The 21,987-nt window shown below is 32.8% G+C and overlaps 2 protein-coding genes across 2 annotated transcripts; one reads left to right on the top strand and one right to left on the bottom strand.

Annotated features, from left to right (window-relative positions):
* Positions 1 to 419: 419 nt before the first annotated feature.
* LOC139480996 (MIF-like protein mif-2) lies at positions 420 to 10,002 on the bottom strand. The gene is made up of 4 exons (XM_071263999.1): positions 9,979 to 10,002; positions 5,378 to 5,497; positions 2,486 to 2,658; positions 420 to 527 (listed from the first exon to the last, which is right to left on the bottom strand). Exons 2-4 carry the CDS (start codon positions 5,483 to 5,485, stop codon positions 434 to 436), a joined length of 375 nt encoding a protein of 124 aa, XP_071120100.1. The 5' UTR covers positions 5,486 to 5,497; positions 9,979 to 10,002; the 3' UTR covers positions 420 to 433.
* Positions 10,003 to 11,691: 1,689 nt separating this feature from the next.
* On the top strand, positions 11,692 to 21,291 carry LOC139480994 (cysteine-rich venom protein Mr30-like). The gene is made up of 9 exons (XM_071263998.1): positions 11,692 to 11,830; positions 13,487 to 13,506; positions 13,990 to 14,091; positions 14,816 to 14,906; positions 15,502 to 15,653; positions 17,450 to 17,535; positions 18,812 to 18,897; positions 20,562 to 20,672; positions 21,120 to 21,291. Exons 1-9 carry the CDS (start codon positions 11,779 to 11,781, stop codon positions 21,242 to 21,244), a joined length of 825 nt encoding a protein of 274 aa, XP_071120099.1. The 5' UTR covers positions 11,692 to 11,778; the 3' UTR covers positions 21,245 to 21,291.
* Positions 21,292 to 21,987: the final 696 nt, after the last annotated feature.

Genomic DNA, 21,987 nt, shown 5'->3' with positions numbered 1-21,987 from the left:
TTTGTATGTTTGTTGTTTTTTGAAGCCATGGCGTTGTCAGTTTATTTTCAATCTATGAGTTTTTCTGTCCCTTTGGTATCTTTCGCTCCTTCTTTATTTAAAATGCTTTTACTTGACCGAGAACCACAATGTCCTACCACAGAGTAGGTTAACTGTCAAAAATGTATATACTTTAGAGTCAAAAATCGGTTATAGGAAAATAGTCTTTTTATATGGAATAGGGGCATTTTTGTTTTGATACTGACTTTTAAACAAGGATATCAAGCGAATCAGCAAGGAGCAAGCTAATATATTCGAGTTGATCAGTTTCGTGATAGACAATGTCGATATACTTTTATCGGCAATTGTCTCAACAACATGTTTCTATGGTTGAGAATATGAAATAAAATAAAATTGTGGGTAAAACTATAAACCAGAAATGATCAAAATAGCTTTATTGTGAGAAATATTGTTCGTGTTTATATTCGGGTGCTCTTCTGTATACTCCATAATCTGATACTTTGGCGTCGTGATAATGAAGAACTAACCTAAATAAAAAGAAAAATAATCGAGATGAATGCAATAGTTATGGAACATCTTGAACTGTCAAATAAAATAAAATTTCATTTGAACTCTGGTAGACAATTGTCTCATTGACCACACCTCCTCATCCTGTTTAAGTTATATTGGATTGTCAAGCTACCAAACAGAGGATAAGTTAATCAAAAATCAATCATAAACAAGTTAGAAAGACGGTACAGTAACCCATTATACTTCACAAACAAACAAGTAGTCGTTGAGGGTCAATTAACCAAATATCCTTCACAAACAAACATGTTATCGTGACGGGTCAAATAACCAAGTTAATATCAATCACAAGCCAACAAAATATTAATGAGGGTCAAGTAATTAGATTGACTATACTTGTATCTTCATTTCCAAGGAAGCATTTGCTATTGAGTTAAAACAAGACACATATTATCTAATTTGTGATGGTGACCGTAAAACGTACGTTTTGTTGATTGATTCGTTGTCGTAACTCTTTATGTGTAAGAAGCACATCACTGTTAATGAAGTATGTATAAAGTGAACATTTATGTACACGAGGGTTACTGAGACATTTAAACACCAAACGTAGAGTAGATAGCATGTAACTATTGAGAAAGTAGAAGGTCTGCTCCATATGTTGATCGTTTTCTACATATTGACACAGATGAAAAGATAAAGATGGGAAGCAGACATTCTACTCTCGGTTGTATCATTAATTTCAGGTTCACTTGGATATATGAACTGTAAGCACTCATTGAAATGTGGTTTATTGAGTAAAAACCATCAGCAATATAACTGAAAATGATATGAAAGAACTTTGCAAATTACTTTTTCTATCTGTCTTTAGAAGGCTTTGAATGAAATCAACTTTATATGAGTACACACACAAGTTGCCCAGTATTGTGAACCATAAGTACCCATTACAATGCCAACTGAAAATATCATGCCACAAATTTCAATAAATATGTTGCTGATAAAACAAATACGTCCAGGTTTATTTTTTGTGGGAATCAGTGGTTCTTTACAAAATAAGGATTTTATTATCTAAAACATGGAAATTTTCTGTACGTTTCCCAAAAGTTCTATTTAATGAGATAGTATAGCCGATACTTCAATTGGGCATGGGTAATTTAAGTGTAAAAGGTAGAAAAATCAAGGTTTTTTTTTATTACTGCAAAATTGTAAAGATTGTGCTTAAATAATTTAGGATACATATTTAAAAATCAACGTCTGCTTGCCATTGAAGGTTGAATATACATTGTACTTCATCACAAAATTTATGGTTGCAATTTCTTTCTTTGGAAATAATGGTGGTAAAAACTTAAGAAAGGTGCTTTGACCAACCTTTGACGACCACCGTTTTATCTTGTTCTTTATAAAGATGTTTGTGAAGTTACAGTCTTTAATGTATTCAGTTTAAAGATTTGAGTTTTCATCATAATTTTTGTTTGTATATAACAAAGGAGACAAGGGAGAATTTGTAATTTTCTAAACTGTCCTATTTCGTCAATGATGTAAGGGTATATGTGGGATTCCCAATTTTGCTGTAAATTCCAATTTATTCTACGAAATGTTCCAAATAACGATGTTTGCATATACAAAAGTATTGTTAGAGGTTTTGTCAGCTGGAACAGCAACATACTTATCGTAAAAGCAGGATGCATATCCTCGGGCTTCTTGTAAGGATCAAACAGTTTGAGCTCATTGTGCATCGTCGATTTTGAATACTTTCTGAACAATGATCGAACGTCGTATTTTAAGTAAACTCGACTATCATTAAAACTAAGTGCAGTAGGTAAAAATATCATTCATTTCACAAACCGCAAGATGACCTCCAACTTTTCAGGGTATATCTTTTCAACTTTTAATTGTTAATTGTTGTCATTTTACCTGTACATTTATATGAGTATTCTCTACGTTTTTTCTCATCAACACATGATTAACAGTATCACAGTACCTTGATAATGGAATATTGAGCGCCTTGGTAAAGAATTCTTGGAATTTTACAGTATAACCAGGATTTACTTCTTCATTGAACTTCAGTGCAGTATCAATATCAACAAACGCCATTGGATCCCGGCTACCATTGTGTATCATCCTGTCACCAGGGGTTACAGACACATATATAATCTGCAATATTTACACATACAGTTGAAAAGCTAGACTTGATATATGTATTCGTCCTTTTCATGTCCGATTGCTTCTCGATTCATTTTTATTTAGTTGTCTCATTTAAAGCTGTTATATTATATCTCTATTTGTATGTAAAGTGGTGTTTCCGATAGAATGCGACACGTTGTATATAGACGATTCAATGTTAGATGCACAATAGTACTTTCATATAACATTAAATTAAAAAGTAAACTAGCAAAATTACCGAACACAAAGGAAAATTCAAGACGGAAAGTCCTTCATGTAATGGCAAAACTCAAAAGTTCAACACATCAAACGAATGGATAACAACTGTCATATTTCTTTATACTTGGTACAGGCATTTCCGTTTATAGAAATGGTAGATTAAACCTGGTTTTATAGCTAGCTAAACATCTCACATGTATGCCATTTGAATGAAATTCTATTAAACTTAATAGCAATGTGTGAGCAAAGCATACAGACATAAGAGGTAAACTTGTCAAAAATTCTGATTGTGTTTTAATCTTAATCACTATAAAGAGTATAAAAATAAATAACTATTTCAACAAAGAAAACTCAAATGGCATAAAGACACTCTATAGACAATGTAGATAAGCAAAAATTACGCAGAACAATACATTTCATGACAATAGCACAATAAACAGAAATTCAATTTAATGAGGACATTGGCTTATACTAAAAAATAAGATGTGATATGATTGCTAATAAGACAACTCCCCACAAGAGACCAAATGACACCGGAATTAAAATGTCATCGTACGGCCTAAAACAATGAGTTAAAAAAAATACCGCAAAGTCAGCTATAAAATGCAAAGAAATGACAAATTGAAAAAATTTAAACGAGAACACTAACGGTCTGGTTTATACATAAATAATGAGCGAAAAACAAATACGATCTATAGCATCAAACGACAACAACTGAATTTCAGACACCTGCATTTGGTGAGGCACATACAAAATGTGACTGCCCGTGTGAGGGCTGTATAGCCAGTCAATGTTGTTAAAAACTTCCATCATCATACAATGTGACGGGTCGAAGGTGCAACAACCCTCCCCTAACCATGGACAGTGGTGTAACAGCACAATATAAGAACAAACTATAAAATCAGCTCAACTCATCAAATGGATACATAGATACATAATAGAAATGCATCGAACAAAAACAGAGTAGACGAGGCAGGGTACTTATATATACATCACAAAACGACACCAAGTACATATCTGAGTGTACTCGCAGTTACTGACAGCGAGTCCAAAGCCAATGACAACTAATATAAAAAAAACATACATATAAGACTATAAAAATCATTCATTACTAATAAATCCAGCTTCCTATGGATTTAGTGTGAAAACGTTAGAGAAAAACATTACCTTGTGCAATGTTGAGAAATCGGTATAGACAGATTGTAGAGCCATGAATGTGTAGTAAAGTTTGTATATAAAAATAATATTTATTTTGATTAAAATTAACTAATAACAAAATTACGTAGTTATTGATTATAATATATATTAGTTTTATACAATTACACATATTTATATGGAACGTCTCTTAGTTTTGAATACTTATTATCACGTGCTTTTAATTCTAAAATGTGTAAAGCATATTGATCTTTCAATTTCATAATACTTGACCTTGGCTGATGCATCTGTTTAACTATATACAAACATTTCGATTCACAAAATATTCCACCCGCCAGTCCCATTACAACCATTGTAAATACTATAAACTGTACATACTATTGCATGTAGGAAATATAAAAAATATTTGAATATCACTGCTGTGCCAGATTGTTGTATTTTGGAGCTTTTAGTTCATACTGCGTGAAAGATGACAAAATGAGTCTTTTTATTTATTTATTTTAACAACATAATAGTATTTATTCATCAAATCTTGCTTGTTACAAATTTCAACAAGAGTCCAAGCTTCTCTTGAAATGATTCTTGATGGACTTTGTATAGAGTAGAAATAATTATTTTTATAGCGTTAATTATGTTATAACGATTAAACATTTGGTTTCGTCCTTTTAGTACTGTTTGGATAATATTCACAATTTATGAAAGACTTTTTTTGTCGTATTTGTTTAAGACCACACATCTAAAAAATATAAATAATATATTGTTCACGTTCTTGAAATGTTAAAAGATAAAAGTTATTTAAATATTAGTTTCGGCAATGGAATTTGGAGGTTGTCGATCTTTTAAGGGGTTGATTTTTCAGGAAAACAATAAATGGAATTATAACTGTGTCCCTCTCGAACCGGTGTATACAATCATTTCCTAGGGTACACTTTTCCCATCGAGAGGAATCCCCTTTACGTCTGTTAACAATGGGGAGGTGTCATATCTGCAATACACGTAATTCAGGTGGTTTGCAAATAAGTTTAATCAGAGGGACTGTTGTTTTTGTAGACGTTTGTGTAAACAGGGGGTTCTCCCTCCAGCTCATTCATATACGTATGAAGAATATTTTGACACTTTTGTTAACATAGTGTCAGAATAGCAGTATGATCTTTTCAATTTATTGGCTATCAAGTTAATCAAGTCTCCCTGATAATTTTATCTACGGCCTTTCATGTATCATTACACACATGGTTTTGTATGTATACTTGATGAGAGGGAAATTACAGGATTTAAAACTTTTGTAAACAAACAATTAAACTGATCTTAAAAAAAATAAAACGAAAGTTATACCCACCTCAATTGGATACCCTACGACTTCAGAGACTTTTTGTGCAACTTTTTCTTCAAAGTCATCAGGAATGTCTTCATTCTTTATGTTGGTGTGAATTATTATCTTAGGCATACTGTATACAAACTAAAGAAAAAAGTAAAACAAAAGGTAAATTAATGTGAAAGGTCAACACAGGTGCGGCATAGAATAAACAAGTAAATGTGAACGACTATTTCATATTCTTTGGGAGGTCAAGGAAATATTTTTCACATTTATATTGAAAAACAACGAGGAACGTACAGATTAATTATTTTTTTACAAAATACTTCATGTATGACTATTTTCATTTTCATGCAAAACTACTTCCAAAACTTTCAGGTTTATGATATTAATTTCCATCCTACACTTGAAAATATAAATGTCAGGCAATTTATTTTCAAAAGTCTCCTCCCCTTCAAAAAAAAACAAGCCACTGTCCATCACACAGTATAAAGCGAATTATGGATATAGAGTTTTTTTTAACACACAATGTTTAGTTCTATGTTAAACATGTCGAAATACTTAATATGATCTTTATAAAATTATCCGACTATACTAATGGTTTATCCGTTCGTTTGGTGTGTTTGAGCTTTTGATTTTTCATTTGATTAGGTACTTTCCGTTTTGAATTTTCCTCAGAGTTCAGTATTTTTGTGAGTTTACTTTTTAATATGAAGAGCATCTCTGAATTGAAACATTTGTCAATAGAGCTTCACAAAATAATTCATTCTAAATGATTGTATAGGGCGACTACATCCTACCAGGAAAACCAAGGAACTCACAATGCAGAACAAAACTACAAGCTTATAGACTCAACTTTAAACATGCGCCAACTACAAATATGTATGAAACACATTGAACACTATTATCACCAACTGTTTAATGGGCAGACTAGATGTCATTCCAGGAATAGCAGAGCATGATTTTTGTGTATGTAGAATTAATCACCAATCCAATGATAACAACAATAGGCCAAGAAAATTCCCTTTGTACAGAAAAGCTAACTGGGACAGCATTAAATGACGTATGAATTTGTTTTATAATTAAAAAAGGCTGAACAAAACGACAAATAGAAATATACTCTGGAATATGTTCAAGGAATGCATATTGTTAAAATAACATATATTCATCACTAATACTGGACTGGAAAAATAATTTATTGCTGTCGTATATATTTATATTATTGGTCCATTTATTCAACGGGGATGCATACAATAGCAAAGGTACATGTATTGCATAGACTGCGGCCCGATACCATGGCGTTCACTCCTGATACCAAGGAAACATACCAAGTGCTGCTGTCGATGCAATGCATGTACCTTTGCTAGTGTATGCCTTCCCGTCGAATAAATGAACCAAACCAAGATTGACCTAGATGTTTTACTACACTTACTATGTTGTTGACAAACGACTAACGAACCTAAAAGAGGGGTCCTGTATATTTTATTACTTAAGTGCTCTAGTGTGATTTTCATGTGATTTATACTTGTAATAGTATTGATTGTTTGTATATAATAAATTGTGAAGCTAAATACATCTTGTTATATGTTGTACGTGTAATAAGTAAGTCAATGTTAATGAATTTCTGAGCTACCATATTTAGACCAGTGCCTTAGCTGTTTTGTCTGCTACACTACTATTTGCCTTGACCATTTTGCCAGCTACGCTACCAGTATAACTTAGTTTGTAACTTAATACCAGGGTTGACAGATGGTTGAATTTACCAATACCACAGTTACATGTGTGTTAACCTGTATCAATACAGCCCCCGTTCCGTAACATAGGGTTGACATAGATGAATTTACCAATACCATAGTCACATGTGTGTTAATCTGTATTAATAGAGCCCCCGTCCCGTAACATAGGGTTGACATATACATTGTAGTAGAATTTACCGTTATCATAGTCACGTGTGAGTAAAACTACAGGTATCAATACAACCCTGTCCCGTAACATTTGGTGGCAACGGCCATGACTGTACAGCCTCGTTATTAATTGAATCTTGTGACATACCCTCTTCATTCTCAACATGTCCCAAAAATAAAACACATATTTTAAGAGCAATTTTCAACCGAGCCAACTAACTTCTATCAAAAACTTCTTGGAGCCTGGTAATGTGCTCCTCAAATGATTTTAGAAAACACAATGATGTCATCTAGGTCATGTACATGTTCTTTTACAGGGAATCTCGACATGCGACACACGGGGGGGGGGGGGGGGGTAACTTCGATATTTTTTTGGTAGGTGTGTGCCATTTTTGCCTCAAAAAACGTACCCATTTTATTATAGCATTCACTGAAATTTAGTACCTATAGTTACATAAATATTTATAAAAAAAAGAATGACCTATACTTATATACAATATTTAAAATATGACCCATGCTTATATAAGCACTAACTCATCATCACTCATAATTCATAAATATACCATCTACCCTTAAGTTTTTATATATGAATTGACATCGTTTGATGGTTCATTTGGGTACTTATTTGAAAGGTGAACTTTCAAATGAATCGATTTAATCTAATATAATAATTGACCATTAATAATGTAAGATTCTCAATAGCATATTTATATATGATATGTAGATCATACCCCAAATCAATATACAGTTATCAAACGTAAATGCATTTTAATATAGGATGTCATTAAAAAGGAGGGTCATTTTTATATAAAATCTCGCAAAATTATGACCCATATTTTTGGCACATCCCCGTATACCCAATAATAGGAAGTATTGAGGTTTTGCCCGATACTGTGTATAGTCTACATATGTCATTTCGATCGAGTCATTTTCAACTGACTGCAAGTATGCAAAATGGGGTCTGATTATTGTTGAATGCCATACTGACATATATACCCCGCCGCATTTTTGCGTCTGTACGTCCCAAGTCAGGAGCCTATGGCCTTTGTTGGTCTTGTATCCTTTTTAACTTTATAGATTCTTGTGTATAATTTGGAGTTTAGTATGACGTTCATTATCACTGAACAAGTGTATATATTTATTTATGGGCCAGCTGAAGGACGCCTCCAGGTGCGGGAATTTCTCCCTGCATTGAAGACCTATTAGTAACCTTCTGCTGTTGTCTGTTATATGGTCGGGTTGTTGTCTCTTTGACACATTCCCCATTTCTATCCTCAATTTGTCAAATTGTTCATATTGTTCTCCATAGTATCCCCCATAATCATGATAATATCATACCGGTTTCACGGTTGAATAGACCTTCAAGGACATTTTATGTCAGTAATATTTCATAAAATGTTATTTAATTTTATGTTTCAGTTTATGTCAAGAAAAAAAAGCTGGGTTTATGAATCGAGTTTGATTTAGTTTTACCTGAACATATGCAAATAAACTCATCATAGATTCCAGGATTGAAATTTTATATATTTACGCCATACGCGCGTTTTGTCTACGAAAGACTCATCAGTGACGCTCGAATAAAAAATGTTAAAAAGGTCAAATAAAATACGAAGTTGAAGAGCATTGAGGACAAAAAAATCATAAAAGTTTGGCCAAATAGAGCGAAGGTAATCTATTCCTAAGGTAGAAAAGCTTTAGTATTTCAAAAATTATAAAGTTTTGTTAACAGTTAATTTATAATTATGAACATTATCAATGATAACTAAAGTCAACACAGAAGTACTGACTACTGGGTTTGTGATACCCTCGGGGAATTAAAACTCCACCAGCAGTGACATCGACCTAGTGGTTGTAAATAAACTCATCATAGATACCAGGATTGAAATTTTATATTTACGCCATACGCGCGTTCCGTCTACAAAGCTCCGTCTAAAAAATATCAAACACTCAGGTAAAAAAAAAGTACGAAGTAAAAGAGCATTGGGGACAAAAAATTCCTTAAAGTTTTGCCAAATACAGCTAAGGTAATAAGTTGTGATGGAAAAGTGTTAAAGTAACCCCAAATTTAAGCGAATAAATGCAAATCTTTAGTTGACCTTTTAGTTTTAACTAAATACTCTGGCGCTTTTGCAATATCCAAAAATGACCTGGGTAGGAGAGACATAAAACAACATAAAATAAATACAGGAGATGATCATCCCATAAAACAAAACCCATGACGTGTACCTTTGGCTCAAAGAAAAGAGGTTGACAAAGAAATACAACAAATGCTTGATGGGGTATTATACGTCATTTCCAGTCACCATTGACCTACCCTATTGTAGTTGTTCGCAAGAAGGACCAGTCAATTCGCCTGTATATTGATTTTCGCTTAGTCAACGATGTGTCTATTAAAGATAATTTCCTTTTGCCTAGAATAGAGGACTGTCTTGATGCACTAAGGGGAAACCTATTGTTTAGTACTCTCGATTTGGCTAGTGGTTATCATCAAGTGGGCATGGACCCCCAAGACGGGACTAAAACAGCTTTTGTTACCAGTAAAAGCCTATTTGAATTTAATCGTTGAAAATTTTACATGCACACGCCCCCGTCACTTATTCATGTTATTATGGTTGTCGATATAGATGCATGCTTATTTGTTTGAAGCAGGAAACAAACAAAATCAATAGTATATACTAGTAGATAAGCATGAACTTTTAAATAAGCATACAATATTGTTACCTTTCAGACTTGCTTAAAATTGTGTGCTAAAGTGACTTTACCTGTATTATTGTTTACATAAATTGAATAAATATATGGAAAGCGGACTTACTAAAAATCATTGCATTGCAGGTTATATGATTTATTTGTTGATATGTGTGAAACCAGATTGATTTTTATGTTAATCGTTAAAAAAACACCTTCTAAGTTGTTGCCGTAATTAATGTCGCAATTACCGGTATTTCAAAAATGTACCAAAAGGGTATTATATTAAATATTTATCAAAAGTACGTACCAGGATTATAATTTTATACGCCAAACGCGCATTTCGTCTACACCAGTCAAATTTGCAAATGTTCTTTACTCTAATAAATATCACGCCGTTTCCCACTGTTGATCAATATCCCCAAAATTATCTCGAATTGTTCAATTAAACTTGTCTTCCTTCCAAGAAATGGTCTTCTTACATTCATGCATTGCTTTCTTTAACTTATTCTTATCATACCTCTTTCCTGAAGTTCTCAATTCATTATATTGATTTGGTCAGTTTAACTTATATTTCCTTTTCAGTCTTGATTCTACAATATTATTTAGTTTTTATCATATGTACAATGTTGTACACAACTCATATTGTTATGGTTCAGTTTTTTCGGTGGCCTTTTCTCCCTACCCAAACTATTACTGTTAATAATGTATTGTAAGTAGTGCGGTGTATTTGTTTATTCCACATTGGCTAAATGTATAGGCTTAAGATGTCACAAAACATATGTGTATCCCCGCATTGGTTGGTCTGTTATAAGACAGGAACCCCAAGCCTTTTTTATCATTAGGTTCATATGTTTCAGTGTTCAGTGTGGCGTCCATTTCGTTGAAATAGTATATATTACTGCTTAAGGATCAGCTGAAGCCCACCTTCGGACACGGACGTTTCTTGCTGCGATGAAGACCATTGGTTGTCTTGGGCTGTTTTCTACTCTGGGGTCTGGTTTTTGTCTCTTTGACTCGTTCCTCATTTCCATTCTCTACTCTAATTCCTTTTTGGTTCATTGAGATCAATGTCTAGAATTGAAACCAGCTCGTTACAGAGTTAACAACTTGTCAGTTACCATATGCACATATTTATAAGAGGTGAAAGCGAATGATGTTTAATGAAATTAGTTGTTTGTTTACTTTTTACTTTCGGTAGTTCAGTAGACCGATCAAAATAGTGTTAGAATCTCTAAAATAAAATGTTTAGGGGAATTGCTAAACATCATTATATTTTGGAGGGCTTGTCGGGATTCGTATCAAAATAATTATTATTATATTTCAATTTTTAGGTTGTCAAAATTGCAAAATGCAATTATACAAAGAATGTTATCAAAAGTCTATAACGGACCGTTCTACATATATGTGTCATGTACAATGACCTTTATTTCTGAAACATGTTGTATTCTATTAAAGGATTTTTTGGTTAGGTTGCTAGTTTTATATCAATTGACCATGGCATATATTATAAATTGTGGTTTCAATAGAATTATCGGCGAAACAATACCTAACCCTTTTTGTTCAACACATTCTTAACTCAACATTTACATATGTCAACGCATATTTAATTATCTTTGTGAACAGTCGTCTATGTGCATTATTTTTTTCGTGCATGTATATAATGAATCACTTTCTAGCATTGTCATTGAACAACAAAAAGATATATATTATGTAGATATAAAATATGTAAATAAGGTTATTGACCAGTACAGAACAAATGAAGAAAAAACCAGCAGTTAGTCCTCATCTTCCGTAACATATGTACGATAAGTGAATTATTACAAACTGTAGAAAATGGGTGACCTAGGACGTTTGATTCCAGTTGTTCTTGTTACTGCTTTTATTTGTAAGTATATACATTGAAAATATATTTTTTTTTGTACAAATATATCCTAAGTCAATGAATTATTGTTATAATTTTAGAAATTCCGATATTGAAAAGTGTAGCAAATAAAGGCAACAGTAGTATACCGCTGTTCGAAATTCATAAATCGATAGAGAAAAACCAAATCCGGGTTACAAAGTAAAACCGAGTGAAACGCATTAAATATAAGAGAACTACGACACAACAGAAATACAACATTAAAATATAACACACACAGAAACGAACTATAATATAACAATGGCCATTTTCTGACTTGGTACAGGGCATTTTTAGAAAAAAAAATGGAGGGTTGAACCTGGTTTTGTGGCATTCCAAAGCTACCGCTTTAATGGCAATGTTAATTATAAAATTAAAATGACACCATTACATGACAGGACTTCAATACAAATAAATGGGAGAAAATATAAGACAGAGAAACAAACGCAAAAAGACATTTAATAAGACATAAAAACAGACCTGTTGGTGACCCTCTGCTGTTGTTTTTTATTTGGGCGGGTTGTTGTCTCTTTGACACATTCCCCATTTCCATTCTCAATTTTATTATTATTATTATTACAAAGTTTGTGTTCAGAATTTCAGATAATCTGCTTTTGCATGGTTTATTTTATATTAATCAAAGGCAAACGATACTTTTAAGAGATATAGGGTTTGTAAATTCAAGTATGCTCTAAATAGAAACAGAGAGAAAGAAGTTTTAATCAGGTACGCATGCAGTTCATCTTGATTTAAAGGGGTTTTATTTGATATAAAAAGTCTTCAAAACTAAATTGTATGATGGATTATATCTGCAGGAGTAAATGCAAACTTAAGGAAAGAGAAAGTGAGTTTGGTGCAAGCCCCGTATAGAAATCAAAACTCGTAAAAGTGCTCATTAGATATTTTCAGTGCCTTTGACTTTTTCAGAATAACCGTTATTAGGTATTATCTGGTTGATATGATTTCATACATATACACAAACATTATACACTCCTTATTCTATCAAAGGGGTTGTTTCATTACTCTCACTTTAAGGCATGCGAGATGAAGTTAATGTCAAGTTTTTGGCGCAGGGGGCCTTTGGTAATAACTGGGTGTCATGAAACTCAATTTTCCTGCATACCATTTCATAAGATTTTCAGTTATTTCTTCTGTTCCGTGATTGAGGAGGGGTCTAAGTAGTCTAACTATTGTATCACTAGCCTGTCAACACGGAGGTGGTGATGAATTCGAATCTCGCACGTGGTAGGTGTGCTCGACTCAAATCGTAATTGTTTAGAGGAGCTAGTTTAAATACCAAATGTTGGTGGTTCAATCTGGGCTATCCTGCTTTCTTCATCAATAAAAACTGACCACCACGAAATAGCACAATCGTGTTGAAAGTGATGTTAACACGCCAATGGATCAATTGAAATATCATTATTTTCTTGTTCGTGCCCTCAAACGCAAATAAATTATTTATGAACAAAAACTTCCTTTCGTTATGTTTTACACCCTCACTTGTTTATTGACCATGAAACGTATACATTATGAACAATTAACAAATATAGAAGTTTTAATTAAGGCAGGTAAATGCATTAATTTCAAGTAACATCATCATGATGAACATAAGCTGATAAATTAACGTTGTTTCCGTTTTAGGTGTCTCTGAAATTTTGGCAGTGAGTATAATTATAATCCTCGATTTTGTATTGGGCATTTTAATTTTTAAAAGTACTTTTATCCTGAAACAATACAACAAAAACAGATATGAAATTAGGGGAATAATGGACTGGCGAATGCAGTCAAGTAACTGTCATTTTTACAACTATAATGGTAAAATGGTTTATTAGTAAAAACAATAGAACAGAAACATCTCAAGACTATTATGTTTAGTGCTATTCATGATTTTCCAGTCAGTACTTTATATTATATCGATATATCTGTCAAATATAGTTAAATTTTAGAAAGGGATTGTATAATCATATATGCTTTCCTAATATCAATGGATTTAACTTTAAAGCAAAATACAAACGTTGTATAGCTTCTGCTGGGCTATATTTTGGAAACTGGTCATTGTATTGGGATTTTAAGTATGATAGTTATCAAGTTCGTATAGATAAATTAAATATATATATATTCCATTCTTTAATTCTACACTAAAGGTTCCCGGTAAAGTGACACCGTACACCCAGAAACTAATTGTAGATTCCCACAACGCCTTCAGAAAACGTATTGCTCCTAATGCAACAAACATGATGAAAATGGTAAGTTTATTGAAAATATAAAAGCACAAATTCCACTGTATCATATATAAAATTATTCAAGACTTTACAATAAGTTACATATGCATATTTGTTGATTAACAATTTTTTTAAGAACTCAGAGAAGAATCAGAAGGAAGCATTATAAATAGAACCAATGAAAGATTGCAGAAAGAAAATGAGATAAACAATACTTTTTCTCAAAGCATAATGCGCAGCTGAATTGGAGAAAGAGGGAACTTAATATTAATAGTTTCTGCTCCTCTTGTGGAGCCCGTTATGTTAGGAACCGAAACACATTCCGCTGTAAAACCTGTTCGGTGAAATGTTGGGATGAACGAGAAAAAAGGAAGGTTATAAAAACCATTCAATGCCAATAGTTAACACTTTCAAAATGAAAGCTGTTGGTTGATCCAAACAAAACATTGAAGAACGATGATCCATGTCAAAAATAGACCAAAAAATAAAAAAAGAGAATAATGAAGACTTAGTGCTTGAATTAAAAATAGAGAAGAATGGGCCAAGAAAAATAAGGTATTCATAAAAAGCTATAAAAGACCCCAAAAATGTGTACACATATATAGTATTACAGTTACACTACACTAGTATTGTAATATAGTTGTACAGATAGTATTGTAATATAATGGTAGACATAGAATTCTAATATAATTGTACACATAGTATTGTTATATAGTTATATACAAAAGTCATGTTTTCTCCTTGTTAGGTATGGGATGAAGCCTTAGCAGAAGAGGCCATGAAACACGCACTGAGATATTCTATGGAACATGATAATTACTATGACAGATATTCTGATTGTACGTGTGATATTTTCTGAAAGCAATTCGACTAATTACACCCCTCCCCACCAACCCAGTTATCAATTTCTATAGTCGTTTTTGTTTGACTGAATATATATGATATTTTTTTCACAAATAACACAGTTAAAGACTTAAAAAAAAGATCTATTAAAACTAACAGTAAACTTTCTGTAAACATTTTCCACAATACTAGTACAAAATAATTTTAGACGTCAATATCTATAATAATTCATGCTTTTCATGAAATCAATTCGAATTAACACCCCACCCCAACCCAGTTATCAATTTCTATAGTCGTTTTTGTTTGACTGAATCTATATGATATTTTTTTCACAAATAATACTTAAAGATTTAACAGTACACTTTATGTAAACTTTGCAATAATACCCAAACGTATATTCACTTTTAAAATAATGTTTTCATGTTTTTCATCATGCTTTCAACTTTTTATTATTTTGTATTAAGAAGGTCGTCTGCCAAACCTGAACTCTACAAATGGAATGATTAATGTTTCGTTCAGTTGAATTCCAGTTGATCTTTCACTTAGTTGCATCTCAATATTTTTTTTCCATAAGAAAATTATTTATTACAGCACTTCCTGGTGTTGCTACTGGACAGAACTTGTGTTATGGGTCAATAGGTTGGTCAGATTGTCTGAATAAATGGTTTAAAGAAGGAGATGACTTTGAGTATGGGACTGGATCGCTTACCGGAAATGCTTGGGATGTATTACATGCTGCCCAGGTAAAACAAGAGTAACATGCACTACATGCTGCCCAGGTAAAACAAGAGTAACATGAAATGCATGCACTATATAGTATATAGAACAAGAGTAACATGTAATGCATGCACTATATAGTATATAAAACAAGAGTAACATGTAATGCATGCACTATATAGTATATAAAACAAGAGTAACATGTAATGCATGCACTATATAGTATGTAATAAACAGGATGTACTACATGCTGCTCAGGTAAAACAAGAGTAACTTGTAATGCATGCACTATATAGTATGTACTACATGCTGCCCAGGTAAAACAAGAGTAACGTGTAATGCATGCACTATATAGAATGTACTACATGCTGCCCAGGTAAAACAAGAGTAACATGTAATGCATGCACTATATAGTATGTGATACATGCTGCTCAGGTAAAACAAGAGTAACGTGTAATGCATGCACTATATAGTATGTACTACATGCTGCCCAGGTAAAACAAGAGTAACATGTAATGCATGCACTATATAGTATGTGATACATGCTGCTCAGGTAAAACAAGAGTAACGTGTAATGCATGCACTATATAGTATGTACTACATGCTGCCCAGGTAAAACAAGAGTAACATGTAATGCATGCACTATATAGTATGTGATACATGCTGCTCAGGTAAAACAAGAGTAACGTGTAATGCATGCACTATATAGTATGTACTACATGCTGCCCAGGTAAAACAAGAGTAACGTGTAATGCATGCACTATATAGTATGTACTACATGCTGCCCAGGTAAAACAAGAGTAACGTGTAATGCATGCACTATATAGTATGTACTACATGCTGCCCAGGTAAAACAAGAGTAACGTGTAATGCATGCACTATATAGTATGTACTACATGCTGCCCAGGTAAAACAAAAGTAACGTGTAATGCATGCACTATATAGTATGTGCTACATGCTGCCCAGGTAAAACAAGAGTAACATGTAATGCATGCACTATATAGTATGTACTACATGCTGCCCAGGTAAAACAAGAGTAACGTGTAATGCATGCACTATATAGTATGTGCTACATGCTGCCCAGGTAAAACAAGAGTAACGTGTAATGCATGCACTATATAGTATGTGCTACATGCTGCCCAGGTAAAACAAGAGTAACATGTAATGCATGCACTATATAGTATGTACTACATGCTGCCCAGGTAAAACAAGAGTAACGTGTAATGCATGCACTATATAATATGTTCTACATGCTGCCCAGGTAAAACAAAAGTAACGTGTAATGCATGCACTATATAGTATGTGCTACATGCTGCCCAGGTAAAACAAGAGTAACATGTAATGCATGCACTATATAGTATGTACTACATGCTGCCCAGGTAAAACAAGAGTAACATGTAATGCATGCACTATATAGTATATAATAAACAATTTGATATAAGAAATGAACAAGTCAGAACAATTTGCCATTCAAAATGTTTTTACCAGGTTAAATTATAGGTGTAGGAAATAAAAAATACTAAATTCCGTGCCGCCGTAGGATTTTCTTGTGTTACCCTTACGAGTAACGTTAGCCAACGGTCATGTACTATAATGCCTAGAATAACCAACCCACCTAGTTTTGTCAGCTTTTATTTCAAAAGGGAGTGTGAACCTTAGTTTCTTAATAGTTTCTTAATTTATAAACGGAGATTGAAATATACATTAAAGCTATACAATTTTAACGTTTGATAAAAATATTATACTTTGGTCTTTGGTAGATAGTTGTACCTTTTGCAGTTAGACCACATCTTAATATTTTAATTGCTATGTTTTCTTTCAGATACTTTACTGGAAGACGAACCGTATTGGTTGTGCCCGGGGAGTGTGTGGTTGTTCTGCATATTTTGTTTGCAATTACGCATACACGTATGTAAATATATATGTATAGATCTACAAGAGACTCTTGGTTAAATTCATAGGATATAAAATGTAAACCTCTAAAAAAAAAACCAGATTTTTAATTATTAAAAATGTTGCCACGAGATGAGAAAAAAATACAAGGCCAAAGTTGAAGTTTGAGGCCGGTTGGCACAATAATTTAAGTATCAATATAATAATATATACAATAGGAAGTATATCATCAATTATTTTTGGGAATGCCTTAATATTTTGTTGGAAAGGGCAAAGTTTAATAATCGACATACAAGGAGTGCTTAATAATTGTATTAAAATTCCAGAATGTGTAATGCCAGAATATTGGTTACTAAGGGGTTTTAAAATACAGTTATATAAGTTACTATGGTTACATTTAATAGTTGTTGGAGTTTTATCAAGGATAACCATTATTATATAAATCCTTGGTATTGTAACGTGTAACCATTAAACGAACGTTCCAGTAAATACTTTGATCCAAGTTGTCCACAAACAATACGTCAATACCAAAAACTGTAACTATCTATGCTATGCACAATGAACTAAAATATACACACCGACTCTTTGCCGATATAAAGTAACAACAGACAATTATAATATATATACAAATATAATACAATAAGACAGCCTGTCCTCAAGATGGGTTTGTCTGTCACTAAAAGACAGTATGGCTGGTACAGTCTGTCTTTATCAGACAGTGTGTGCTGGTAAAGCCTGTCCTCCGAATGGGAGTCTGTCACTACCAGACAGTGCGGGCTGGAACAGCCGTCCTCCGAGTGGGACAGTCTGTCTTGTCAATCCGTTCAACTTGTACGTTTACTTTGTACCTGGTACAAAGTGTTCTTTGAATATTAAGGCTCTTTTAGCACTTTATATATCCGACGTACAATCTCTTGAATATTGACAGCTCATCGACAGCATCGAATGCAGTTTCTCATTCTTTTATATACCCGTGGTCGATACCACTATTTACTTGATAGGGGTGTTCTCTAAATGTTATCCTCACGGAGCATAGAGAGTCCCTTACGATCACCCCTATAACTTTCGACACGGTTACTAATTTCCCCAACAAACGTCTTAATCCACTCAACGCTTCTTTCTGCATAAAATACAACAAGATTCTCCTGGTTTATTACCATGACGACCAATAAACATTACAGTATTATTAAGTAAGATATATTATTAAATTTCTTATTTAGAATTGTAAAGCTTTCATCCTTTTGTAATGAAGTTCGCACAACCCTTGTAAAGAATATATTTTATTATTTAGATTGGTGTGGGAAGAATATTCAGTGCCATGGAAAAATGGACAACCATGTGAAGCCTGTCCGAACAATTGTGTTGACGGCTTATGCGGTAATATTGTCAAAATTTATTTTGAAAAAAGAAAACCAGGCTATGCTGTCACAACAAAAACATTTTACTATTAAATTTAAACTGGGGTTTTTTTCACCTAAGTTTTAAGCTGTGTTTTAATCTTTGAAAGGCAGCATTTTTACTTTTAAACTCACAAAAGTTCTCACAGTAACTGTGAAAACTTTTGTCATGTGTTATGTACATGTATGAGGTCGAAATCATAATCTTTGTTCAATCCATTTATGAAAAACAAGTTTTAAAAGTTAGAGGCCCCTCATGGGGGGGTCCTAGTAATCACATAATCACCATTTTTTTGCCAATATAATCACATAATCATTAGATATTTGCTTATCTTTAGTAATCAAATAATCATAAACTAAAAATACAGTCCTAGGTAATCAAATAATCATGAAATATTTGGCTTAATAATCAAATAATCATTAAAAAAAAGGCCAAGTAATCACATAATCAAAAACCCCATGAGGGCCCTCAAGTTAGAAATACGAAGTAAGTAAGGCCATAATCTTAAGTCAAGAGTGCACGTCAAAAAGACGCTCAGATTGTTATCTAATACGAAAAATATATTAGAACATAGAATTATAGGACATATAATAGAAAATCTGAGGCACTTTATGAATGTTTTTTCAAATACAAAAAGTATCCATGTGCACGAAGACGCAAGTTACATGACAATGTATTGTTTGCTTTTAATTGACATCAGTCATTTCATGCAGCAATCTAAAAGTATAAAAAATAATCTTTTTTGATTTATGCATAGCTACTTACTGATTGGTTAAAAAAAGTTCAGATTATCAGTTTAAAATGACCTTATTATGCTTCGACACCGAATAGTTGATCAATATGCCTGTGTCACTTCTACAAATATTTAATTAATAATCATAAAGGTTCCGGTGTTGGTGTCAGTTTAAAAGTGTACATAATGCTGACTGCCAAAAATGTCCCTTTTCACTAAAACATTGAAACTAAAATCATAAACAGTGGCGGATCCAGAATTTTTCATAAGTGGGGGCCCTTTGACTGCCTAAGAGGGGGGCCGCTTTGGTCATGCTTCAGTGATTCCATATATAAGCAACCAAATTTTTCCCAGAAAAGGGGGGCCCGGGCCCGTCCCCCCCCCTAAATCCGCCTCTTATAAATCTATTTTACTTTCTTCAAATGCTTTTTCATGATCTTGAAGAAGCTTCTGTTCAAGTTGCACAAGTCCACGAAATTTTAACATAGTTATTGATGTCTGATAAATTTGAACCACAAACTGTATTGTTTTGTTGATTACCAAAAACCGTTAAGTCAATTTATCTGTAAATGGAAAATAGAACAAAAATGTATTTTCACAATCTTGATTTCAATACTTAGTCTGTCTTTTTGGTCACAAAAAACTTCTGTCTTGGTTTCATTAAATTTGATGATTTCTTGACAAAATTACTGATGCAAAAAAAGTCAAAGCGTGCCAAAATGTTGCAGGCTCAACAAAAAACCGCTATAACTGCATCATCATCATTTATAATACTTCACTGGTTCATATTTGCAGTTTTGTGTTATAGTTTCTTTTACAATTGAATTTTTCATATTTTAATCTAGAACTGATTAAAGTTCTTGTGGCACTAAAAATTACTTGTAAATAGCTCTTTGTTATACATTTATAGATTGTGGCGGGAAAATGTGCATGAATGATGGATCATTAGATTTAGGTACATGTGAATGCACATGTATTAATCATCCTAACAGTCCTTTCCAAGGGGATGAATGCCAGTCTTGTAAGTCTTTCTTGTATACAGATGCACTTGCATGGCGTAACACATATCAGATTTACATTTTTTTTTCATATTCAAGATGATATATTTATTTTTTTTTGTAAAGTTATCTGTTCATTATTTATTTTTTGTTGTCATATTTAAATTTATAATATATTGATACTACGCTATGTCTGTGTTCTTTTTAAAAATGTCAATACATGACATGTAAAGTGGTCGACATATCTAGCCAAGAACATGAAAAAAAATTGGTGATATGGAGCACTCATGAACTTGAATTACCACAGGCACTTATCTCAGAAAACAATTCCTATATAGATTTTTTTTTATGAGACAAGTGTCTCTGTGAATTACGTAGAGAGTTTTCGCTCAGATTGAAAATACTGAGTTTTTTCTCGGAAATTTTCACTTGAGATTCCAAGTTTAATTCTTAATGTATCTTTTTTTCAGTAAATTGTGCTGTATCAAGTCCTGGTTATTGTAATGGCTATACCAATGATTTACAGGACATGTACTGCAGAATCTACACCAACCTGAGAAATGAGTGTCCCCATTTCTGTAAGAGATGTGAATGAAATAGTATAAATTAGTATGGTTGAAATAAAGTATTTTATTATACAAATGCCTATTATTTTTGTGTTGATTGCTTTTGAAAAATGTAATAAAATCATAGTGTGTTTATGTATTTAAGAGGAATAAGAAAATGTATCTTGGGAAGGGTTGTTTTATTAATTGCTTGCTTGACGTCTAGTAGCAAATATTTCATGAATGCATATCCAGGAAAAGAGCAACCAATACTATCATGACTATAGGCTGGTTCAGTAAAGAAATTCACACTGCCACTGGAAATGAAGGCAAGATGGATATGGGCAAATATTTCCCCTGCTTCATGTCACCTTTGGATCCATTGATATTTGCTGCAAAGGTTCTTTAATTTGTAGAACGCCTCCTATTTATATATGGTACATAATTAGAGGTCAAAGCATTCGAAACTATATATTAATGATTATTAATCAACAATTTTCCAACATAATATAAATGTGCATGCTCTAGTCCTACAGATATTGAATTTAGGAACGAAATTACAAGTTTATATACTTACTTACCATAGTCAAGTAATTTCTACCATAAAATATATGTATATAAGTTTTATAATGTACTTCTTCGTGGAAGATAAATAAACATACAAAATGAGACAGAAGTAGACCAGTGGCGGATCCAGAAATTTTCATAAGTGGAGGCCCACTGACCGACTAAGAGGGCCACTCAGGTCATGCTTTAATGATTCCCTTTATAATCAACTAAATTTTTCGAGTAA

The sequence above is a fragment of the Mytilus edulis genome, chromosome 7 (genome assembly GCF_963676685.1).
Source record: "Mytilus edulis chromosome 7, xbMytEdul2.2, whole genome shotgun sequence".
Classification (NCBI taxonomy): Eukaryota; Metazoa; Mollusca; class Bivalvia; order Mytilida; family Mytilidae; genus Mytilus; species Mytilus edulis.
This window is presented reverse-complemented; position numbering and strand designations above follow the sequence as displayed.